This window comes from Carettochelys insculpta, chromosome 15 (genome assembly GCF_033958435.1).
Source record: "Carettochelys insculpta isolate YL-2023 chromosome 15, ASM3395843v1, whole genome shotgun sequence".
NCBI lineage: Eukaryota > Metazoa > Chordata > Testudines > Carettochelyidae > Carettochelys > Carettochelys insculpta.
In genome coordinates, this window is record NC_134151.1 from 785,710 (window position 1) to 796,673 (window position 10,964).

Consider the following 10,964-nt stretch of genomic DNA (forward strand, 5'->3'; position numbering starts at 1 on the left):
ACGTCGTCCCCCTCCTCCCCCAACCATGCTCACACGGTCCCAATCTTCCCCCTGCCACACCCACTGTCCTCGCTCTCCCCACCATGCCCACAACATCCCCATCCTCCCCCCACCACGCCCACACCGTCCCCATCCTCCCCCAACCACGCCCACACAGTCCCCGTCCTTCCCCCACCACGCCCACGTCGTCCCCATCCTCCCACCGCCACACCCACAACATCCCCATCCTCCCACCGCCACACCCACGTCGTCCCCATCCTCCCCCCGCCACGCCCACGTCATCCCCATCCTCCCCCCGCCACGCCCACGTCGTCCCCATCCTCCCCCCACCACACGCACGTCGTCCCCATCCTCCCCCCACCACACGCACGTCGTCCCCATCCTCCCCCAACCATGCCCACGTCGTCTCCCTCCTCCCACCACCACGCCCACACCGTCCCCATCCTCCCCCCGCCACGCCCACGCCGTCCCCATCCTCCCCCCGCCACGCCCACACCATCCCCATCCTGCCACCGCCACGCCCACGCCATCCCCATCCTGCCCCCGCCACACCCACTACATCCCCATCCTCCCACCGCCACGCCCACGTCGTCCCCATCCTCCCCCATCATGCCCACAATGTCCCCATCCTCCCACCGCCACGCCCACGTCGTCCCCATCCTCCCCCATCATGCCCACTACATCCCCATCCTCCCACCGCCATGCCCACGTCGTCCCCATCCTCCCCCATCATGCCCACAACGTCCCCATCCTCCCCCCGCCACGCCCACATTGTCCCCATCCTCCCACCGCCACGCCCACAACATCCCCATCCTCCCCCCGCCACGCCCACTGTCCTTGCTGTCCCCCGCCACACCCACGCCATCCCCATCCTCCCACCGCCATGCTCATGCTGTACACATCCTCCCCCCACCACACGCACACCGTCCGCATCCTCCCCCCACCACGCCCGCACCGTCCCCATCCTCCCCCCACCACGCCCACACCGTCCCCATCCTCCCCCAACCACGCCCACACCATCCCCATCCTTCCCCCACCACGCCCACGCCATGCTCATGCTGTACACATCCTCCCCCCACCACACGCACACCGTCCCCATCCTCCCCCCACCACGCCCACACCGTCCCCATCCTCCCCCAACCATGCCCACATCATCCCCATCCTTCCCCCACCACGCCCACGCCATGCTCATGCTGTACACATCCTCCCCCTACCACGCGCACACCATCCCCATCCCCCCCTCGGTATGCTCATGCTGTACACATCCTCCCCCCACCACGCCCGCACCGTCCCCATCCTCCCCCCACCACACCCACACCGTCCCCATCCTCCCCCAACCATGCCCACAACATCCCCATCCTCCCCCCACCACGCCCACGCTGCTCCATCCTCTCCCCACCACACGCACACCATCCCCATCCTCCCCCCACCACGCCCACGCTGCTCCATCCTTCCCCCTCAACGCCCACAACATCCCCATCCTCCCCCCACCACGCCCACACTGCTCCATCCTCCCCCCACCACACGCACACCGTCCGCATCCTCCCCCCACCACGCCCACACTGCTCCATCCTCCCCCCACCACACGCACACCGTCCGCATCCTCCCCCCACCACGCCCACGCTGCTCCATCCTCCCCCCACCACACGCACACCGTCCGCATCCTCCCCCCACCACGCCCACACTGCTCCATCCTCCCCCCACCACACGCACACCGTCCGCATCCTCCCCCCACCACGCCCACACTGCTCCATCCTCCCCCCACCACACGCACACCGTCCGCATCCTCCCCCCACCACGCCCACGCTGCTCCATCCTCTCCCCACCACACGCACACCATCCCCATCCTCCCCCCCCGACGCCCACGCTGCTCCATCCTTCCCCCTCAACGCCCACAACATCCCCATCCTCCCCCCACCACGCCCACACTGCTCCATCCTCCCACCACACGCACACCGTCCGCATCCTCCCCCCACCACGCCCACACTGCTCCATCCTCCCCCCACCACACGCACACCGTCCGCATCCTCCCCCCACCACGCCCACGCTGCTCCATCCTCCCCCCACCACACGCACACCGTCCCCATCCTCCCCCCACCACGCCCACGCTGCTCCATCCTTCCCCCTCAACGCCCACACCATCCCCATCCTCCCCCCACCACGCCCACACTGCTCCATCCTCCCCCCACCACACGCACACCGTCCGCATCCTCCCCCCACCATGCCCACGCTGCTCCATCCTTCCCCCTCAACGCCCACACCGTCTCCATCCTCCCCTCACCATGCTCATGCTGTACACATCCTCCCCCCACCACACGCACACCGTCCCCATCCTCCCCCCACCACGCCCACACCATCCCCATCCTTCCCCCACCACACGCACACCGTCCCCATCCTTCCCCCACCACGCCCACACCATCCCCATCCTCCCCCAACCATGCTCATGCTGTACACATCCTCCCCCCGCCACGCTGGCCCGTCCCCACTCACGCCGCCCCACTTCCTCCCCGCTACGTGCTCACCTTCCTCTTCCCCTGCCAGACCCATGCCATCCCCTCCCCCCCACAGTCTAACCCCACCTCCACATACACACAGGAACCTCCTACAACACACACACACTGGCTGAGCCCCAGCACACCCCAAGAGGCAGAGGGCTCAAATGTGAGCCATGTACCTGATACCTCCCCTCCGGCCCCCCACACGTGATCTTCCTAGAACCCTCCCAATCCCCCCAGCCTGCAGACCGGGGCTCCTTACACCCCACCAGCCCCGAGCCAGGCTGTCAGGCCCCCTAATTCCCAGGGTACCACGTACAGCCCTGCTCCTCTCCCTCAGCACATCGCTGTGTCCAGGCCCAGCCTCCCAGCCCCACAGAAATGCCCCCTCCCTCCCCACACAACAAGTCCTGCCCCACATGACCCCAAACCTCCACCTGCTCAGCCCGAAACACACAGTTCCCTCTCCACTTCTTCTGCTTCAGGTGAGGCCCTGAGCTGCCTCGTGCCTCCCACACACCTTACAGCTCCCCACCACCCCCGGCTGCTGCCTTCAGGCCCCTCTGAACAGGCACAGCCAGCCCCAGCCCTCCCATTTGCAGACATGCTCAGCACGCTCCCCCCCAGCACACAGCCAGCCCCTATGGCCCCCCAGCCCGCAGAACTGGGGCACACGGAGTGAGCCCATGTCACAGAATCACACAGAATCACAGGGCTGGAAGGGAGCTCAGGAGGTCATCTAGTCCAGCCCCTACTTCAAGCAGGATCAACCCCCACTAAGTCATCCCAGCCAGGACCATGTGCAGCCAGGACTTAAAAACCTCCAGAGATGGAGAATCCACCACCTCTCTAGGCAACACATTCCAATGCTTCACCACCCACCTGGTGAAGTAGTTTTTCCCAATAACCTAACCTACACCTCTCCCTCTTCAACTTCAGACCGTTACTCCTTGTTCTGCCAACTGACACCACTGAGAACAGTTTCTCACCCTCCTCTTTAGAGCTCCCCTTCAGGAAGTTGAAGGCTGCTATTAAATCACCCCTCAATCTTCTCTTCTGTGAACTAAACAAGCCCAAATCCCTCAGCATCTCCTCATAGCCAACCTGATAGCTTTTTTTGACACAATAACGAGACTCATAGATAAGGGAGAAGCAGTGGATGTGGTATACCTAGACTTTAGTAAAGCATTTGATACGGTCTCGCATTAATATTCTTATCGACAAACTGGGCAAGTCCAACTTAAATGGGGCTGCAATAAGGTGGGTGCATAACTGGCTGGCTAATCGTACCCAGAGAGTAGTTGTTAATGGTGCTCAATCCTGCTGGAAAAGCATAACAAGTGGGGTTCCACAGGGGTCTGTTTTGGGACCAGTTCTGTTCAATATCTTCATTAATGATTTGGATATTGGCATAGAAAGTACGCTTATTGAATTGTGGATGGTATCAAGCTGGGAGGGGTTGCAACTACCTTGGAGGATAGGGTCAAAATTCAGAATGATCTAGATAAATTAGAGAAATGGTCTGAAGTAAACAGGATGAAGTTTAATAAAGATAAATGTAAGGTGCTGCACTTAGGAAGGAATAATCTGTTTCACACATACAGAATGGGAAAAGACTGTCTAGGAAGGAGTACAGCAGAGAGGGATCTAGGGGTTCTAGTAGATCACAAGTTAAATATGAGTCAACAGTGTGATGCTGTTGCAAAAAAAGCAAACATGATTCTGGGATGTCTCAGCAGGTGTGTTGTGAACAAGACACGAGAAATCATTCTTCCGCTCTACTCTGCGCTGGTTAAACCTCAGCTGGAATATTGTGTCCAGTTCTGGGCACCCCAATTCAAGAAAGATGTGGAGAAATTAGAGAAGGTCCAGAGAAGAGCAACTAGAATGATAAAAGGTCTGGAGAACATGACTTATGAAGAAAGGCTGAAAGAATTGGGCTTGTTTAGCTTGGAAAAGAGAAGATTGAGGGGGGACATGATAGCGGTTTTCAGATATCTTAAAGGGTGTCATAAGGAGGAGGGAGAAAACTTGTTCTTCTTGGCCTCTGAGGAGAGAACAAGAGGCAATGGACTTAAGCTGCAGCAAGGGAAGTTTAGGTTGGACATTAGGAAAAAGTTCCTAACTGTCAGGGTGGTCAAGTACTGGAATAAGTTGCCAAGGGAGGTTGTGGAATCTCCCTCGCTGGAGATATTTAAGAACAGATTAGATAGATGTCTATCAGGGATGGTGTAGATAGTGGTCGGTCCTGCCGTCGGGGCAGGGGACTGGACTCGATGGCCTCTCGAGGCCCCTTCTGGTCCTAGTGTTCTATGATTCTATAGGTCTTGCCCTCCAGACCCTTAATCATTTTTGTTGCCCTTCGCTGAACCTGCTCCAGCAAATCCACATCCTTTTTATACTGGGGGGCCCAAAACTGGACACCATATTCCAGATGTGGCCTCACCAGTGCTGAATAAAGAGGAATAACTACTTCTCTAGATCTGCTCGAAATGCTCCTCCTAATGCACCCCAGGATGCCGTTAGCTTTCTTGGCTACAAGGGCACAGTGTTTACTCATATCCAGCCTTTCATCCACCATAACCCCTAGGTCCCTCTCCATCGTACTGCTGCTGAGCCAGTCGGTCCCCAGCCTATAACAGTGCTTGGGATTCTTCCACCCCAGGTGCAGGACTCTACACTTCTCCTTGTTGAACCGCATCAGATGTCACACTTCCCCATTCCCGTTCATTGTGAGCCCTCCTCTCCCGAGTCCCTCCCTTCCCCAGCCTGTTATGGCCCAGGCTGCTCTGACACCAGGTGGGCCCCTGCTCCCCCTACACAGGGCACGAGGCCAGGCCAGGCCAGGCCTCACACACAGCTTAGCACAGCCCTGGGGCCACCAGCTCCCAGCCCAGGCCATAACCTACAGCCCCTTGCACAAGCTCATACAATCAGAGGGAAGTCTGTGCAGCCCCACGCCCAGCTCTCCTGCGATGTGCCCCACGCCTGGTGCTGTGCCCTCCCTGACGGCACTCGAGAGGAGGTTCTGCAAGGCAGGAGCCAGCCCGTGTGTGGGGCAGGCCCTTTGTCCTGGCCAGGGAGAGCAGAATGAGCCCTCCCAACAGCCAGGGACACGCACACCAGGCTCAGCCTTGCGGGGCCTGTGGCCAAGAACACCGAAGTCCGTGCTGGCAGAGCCAGCCAGAAGCAGAGAGCTGGCAGCATCTAGCATGCCCACCTGCCTGCTCCACAAGTGCCGGCCCCATCTCAGCAGCCCGGTGCAGAAGATGGCCACGTATGGGGCTAGACCAACAGCCCCCGGCTAACCTCGGGACCTGGGAGAGCCTGGCTGGACGCACCCCAAGTGCCAGAGGGTTGGGATCCCTCGAGCTGCCTGTGAGGCCCTCTGGAAGCTGCAGCTGGAGCTGCTCCCAGAGGTGCTTTGCCTGTATCCTACACTCACCTGAGATACGGGCTTGTTTATTCTCTGCCTATGCTGCCTGTTTATTCTAGGCGTGGGCTGCCACTGCGTCCCTCTCCCTGAGCTGAGTTAGGGGCAAGGTGCACATCGCAGGGGAAACAATCCCTGGGTAGGGCAGGCAGCCTGAGTCAGCTACTCCTGGGCTCTGCTGGCCAAGTGCGCGGCAGGGCTCAGCCCGGTAGCTCTCTCCTGGCTGTGACCGGGAGCAGGGCTGGGCCAGGCCAGTACTCGTTCTGCCCCTGCCAGCACAGCAGAGCCCTGGGGCAGAGCAGAGACCAGCACTCACTCAGCAGCATTTTGCCCCATTTCCTCCCCCGCCCCTGCAGATGCCGGGTGGGCGTGAATGACTCATGCCGAGGAGCCCTGCCCACTCTCAGCATAAGACACACTGCAGCCAGCTCCCCCAGGAGCTAAGGGCTGTCCCAGCGCTCCCCAGGCTCACCTCTTCCACGCTGCCTTGAGCAGTACGCTAGATGGCTGGAGCCCCCGCCATCTACAGCCCAATGCATGCCGCAGGGAGGAGCCGAGCCACAGAGCAAGCCACAGTGGCAAGGGTTCTGCTCCAGCGGAAAGCACTCAGATCCTGCTGTGACGAGGCATTACACCCAAGGGGCTGTGCACAGCACAGTGAGGGCTGCCAAGTCCAGAAGTCACAGCTTAGGACATGCCAGGGTTGATTTGCTGGGCATCGGGAGACCAGCTTGGGGGCCACACTCACATCCCGCTGTTTCCCCAGGACCCTGCCTCATTCAGCACTCAGAATAGCCAGGCCTCTGCACTCAGGACGCCTGTTTAGCCATAGAACAACAAACAGTCCTGTGGCACCTTATAGACTAACAGATACGTTGGAGCATAAACTTTCGTGCATCTGACAAAGCAGGTCTTTGCCCACAAAAGCTCATGCTCCAAAATATCTGTTAGTCTATAAGGTGCCACAGGACTTCTTGTTGTTCTCGAAGCTACATACTAACATGGCTCCCTCTCTGATACTTGTTTAGCCATAGCGAGCCCAGCATGTCCCAGGTGCTATTCACTGCACGGTTCTCAAAGCATGACCCGAATCCCGCATCAGTCATTTCCTCCTGGCTATTCTCTGGCACTCATCACTACAGCAGGGGCCAACACGTTAACGAGCAGCTCTTTGCAACACCCCACAGGGGTGGGGGCAGCAGGGGGCGCTCTCCAGATTTTACACACGGGAAAGCAAGACAGAGAAATTACAGCCAAATCAGCCAGAGGGGTCTGCCAAACATTGGGTTCCCCACCTGACAAGCTCCAAGCTTAGCATTCGGCAGCACCTAGGACATCGAAAGCACAGCTCCAGTCCAGGGCAGCCGCAGCTGCGAGCACACAGCACTTCTGAGCCTTTGGTTGGGCACCCCCAGTGAGAAACAACCCCAGTTTACTCAACCCCTCATGCCGGTGGCTACAGAGCCTGTTCCAGGAGGGATAGATCCCAGTCCCAAGGACAGCATCCACCTGCCACCATGAAACCATCTTTTCTCTTCCTGAAACACCCCCACCTCCCGCCCCAGCCTCTGCAGCAAAAGGGCCAGGGGCTCCTTTGCTCCACAGCCCCGCTTCACCCCTGAGCAGCTCCACTCAGGGCACAGATGAGTGCAGGGGCCCAGTGCAAAAAGCAGGGTGTGATCACACACTATCAGGCTGTATCATAACACACAGATGCACACAGACTGAATTAAGGTTACAAGGAAACTTAATTTGGGCATTTTCTAATCCCTGAGCATTTGACTTTGCAACTTCACCTCCCATTCTAGACCTTATGTAAAAACTTCACAACGGGAGAGCCCCACCAATCTCACCCTGTGAAAATGACTGATGCTAGCAAGGCTCCTCTGTGGGGCTGTGACCCTCAGCACCACAGCACAGTCCCTTGCCAGAGGAGCTGGCAGTCACTGGTAGCTCTAGTAGGCTGTCAACCTCAGTGTGGACTTGCCACTAGAGGGGGATGGAGATATACTTTGGAATCCTGGATTCAATGCCAGGTTCTGGATGGGAGGGTTCCCTCACTGTGACAGACCTCTCTAACCCATTTCCCCTTGTCCCTCCTGACTCCCTGCCCCTGACTGCCGCCGCTGCCCCTAGCCTCCCACTTCACTGTTCTTGGTCCTGTCTCTCTCCCCCATTTTCCCTTCCCTGCTGCCATCCCCCCTTTCCCTGTTCCACTCCCTCAGTGGCTCACACCCTTTCCTTCTTCCTTGTTCTGCTGCCATTCTTTTCCTTCCCAGCCCTCCTCAGGAGCGCCTGCCGTACCCGCGCCCCTTTTCCGCCGCCTGCCTGGACACAGCACAAACTGCTCCCCTGCAGCCCCCGGCCTATGGGGGAACAACAACAGGGAAAGTGGGGCTCAGCCTCTGCACTCCTGAGCTGGATCCTCAGTCCAGCCAGAATCCCTGAGGTTTGGGAGGCTGCGCATCTCTCTGCAGAGTGTGTGTTCACACCGAGTTCACTGCACTGAGTGGGGGCTGGCGGGCTGCTCAGACCAGCAAATGGCACCTCCCCAGCATCAGCATACTGCCATGGTGAACGCCAGCCATACCCCACAGCCGGGCAGGCAGTGCTGGGGCTGCTTGAGCCAACTGCAGCAGGGAGCCGTTGCTAACATGGGCAGAGGGGCTGGTTCCCAGGAGCGAAAGAGCCAGTCCAAGAGATTCAGCCGGAGGCAGAGGAGTGGGAAATTCCAGCCTGAGCAGCTGGGCTTGGTAAACTCAGGGTCACTGAACTCCAGCTCTTGCCTGGGGAGTGTGGGTGGGCAGTGCTACCTGGCCATGCAAAAGCCCCAGGCGGGTGCTCCAGGCCAGTCCCACCACACACAGTGACTGCAAGTGTCCCACCATTCCTGGGGAGCAAGAGGAGTACAGCTGGCACCAGGCCGGGCGGGTCATGTTATACCCTGCCCTGACCTGCCCCCTTGGCCTGGGGCAGCAGGAGCACTGGCTACTCCTCCCGGCCCCCGCAAAGCCAGGCTGGAGGAGCCCAGACCCTGGGCTATCACCGGCTGGGGAAAGCCCAGCCCCAGAGGGAGGCTGGCAGCTGGGCAGGGACCCCGGGAAGGGGGATTAAAGGGGGAATGCCAGGCTCGACTCCCCCTGCCCACCAGGCTCCCAGAGCGCGCGCACGCTCACACCGCGGGGGGGGGCGCGCACTCACACCGCGGAAGGAGGGGGCGCGCGCGCGCGTACACGGGAGGGGGCGCGCGCACTCCACAGACTCTCCAGCACTAATCCCTATCCCAATCCCCCAGCTGCGTCTGGCTGCGGCGCCCGGGCAAGGGGAGCCGGGGACACGGGGCCTTCGGGCACCGGCTTCCCGGGGACCCCTCATCCCTCCCTCCCGCGCACGCCCGGCCAGCGGCAGCCGCACACCCCCGTGCTAGGGGCGCGTGCGCGCGCAGACACACACGCACACCCGTGCTAGGGGCGCGCGCAGACACACACACGCACACACCCGTACTAGGGGCGCGGGCAGAACACGCACACACACACACCCGTGCTAGGGGCGCGCGCGGGCAGACACACACACACACACACACACCCGTGCTAGGGGCGCGCGCAGACACACACACACGCACACACCCGTGCTAGGGGCGCGCGCGGGCAGACACACACACACACACGCACACCCGTGCTAGGGGCGCGCGCGGGCAGACACACACACACACACGCACACCCGTGCTAGGGGCGCGCGCAGACACGCACACACCCGTGCTAGGGGCGCGCGCAGACACACACACACACACACACACACCCGTGCTAGGGGCGCGCGCAGACACACGCACACACCCGTGCTAGGGGCGCGCGCTCCCGGTGTTTTTCTGCCACTTCCAGCAGCATCGGCCCGCCGAGCCCGGTGGCTATCGGGCAGGCGGGAGCCCGGGACCGGCGCAGCCGCAGAGGGCGATCGGGGGCGCTGGTCCCCGCCGGGCTCCGGGCCGCCTCTCCCGGGATGGAGGCAGCGGCACAACAAGTGTCAGGAGCTCTGCGCTGCCGCCTGCCCAACCACCGCGGCGCGGCGCAGCCCGTTCCCGTTCCCGTTCCCGGCCCCGGCCCCGGCCCCGGCGCAGCAGCTCCGCGCTCGGGCTCAGGAGCCGGGAGCGGGCCCTGGCGAACCGGCGAGCGCCGGCCGGCTGGAGCCCGGGAGCCGGAGCCGGAGGCGGCGCAGGTGCTCAGCAGCGCAGAGTCGGCGGCCCCGCTCGCTCCGCCCGGCGGCCGCCAGGTGCCTCCCGCAGCCGCGGCGCAGCGTCCGCCCGGCCCGGCCCGGCCCGGCCCCCGCATTCCGACACACGCGGCTCCGGCCGCGGCTCTTACTTGGCAGCGGAGAGCGCCGTGCGCGCGGCTCCCCCATCCCCGGCCCGGCCCGGCCCGGCTCGGCTCGGCCCGGCCGCTTCCCCGGGCGGGCGCTCGGGGCTGCGGTTCCTCGCGGCGCGGCAGTGTCCGTCCGTCCGTCGCAGCGCCCGGCTCTCGGCGTGTGTGAGGCTGTGCCAGGGACGCACCGAGCCGGCCCAGCCCCGCCCCTCGCCGCCCCGCCTCTGGCCGCCAGCACCGCGAGGCGGAGCTGGGAGGAGCCGGGCGGGGGCTCCGCGGACCCGGCAGCGCTGCGGAGGAGGCACTTGGCGCCTTGGGCTCGCGTCGTGGTGGGTCGCAGCCGGGCCGCTCCCCGGGGAGGCATCTGAGCCTGTACCCCTCCAGCCGCGGGGGAGCCGCCGGTAGCCGCCCCGCGGAGCTCAGGGCTGCGGGGCTCTGCCCAGCTCCCGGCCCGGCCGCCGCGTCCCGCGCTCTGCGCGCAGAGCTGAGCGGGCCCGTCCCGGGGACCCCGGCGGGGGCAGCCCCTGCCCGTCCTGCAATCGGCCTCCGCAGGGCCGGGGCGCCTGGCCAGCCGGCCCCAGCTTGGCGGCGCCCTCCCGGCTCGCCAGGGCCGGGCCCCTGCTCCGCTCTGCTGCGGCGGGGGAGCCCGGCCCCGGCCCCGCTCCGGGAACCTGCGTGGCG

General features: G+C 62.6%; 1 protein-coding gene across 1 annotated transcript in view; it reads right to left on the reverse strand.

Moving 5' to 3' along the window:
• PCDH1 (protocadherin 1) overlaps positions 1-10,349 on the reverse strand; it is a 121,163-nt gene extending 110,814 nt beyond the window's left edge. Inside the window, exon 1 of the mRNA XM_075009545.1 lies at positions 10,287-10,349. Coding sequence (XP_074865646.1) covers positions 10,287-10,323 — 37 coding nt within the window. The 5' untranslated portion in view covers positions 10,324-10,349. The remainder of the gene's footprint in view (positions 1-10,286) is intronic.
• Between the last annotated feature and the right edge of the window lie 615 nt (positions 10,350-10,964).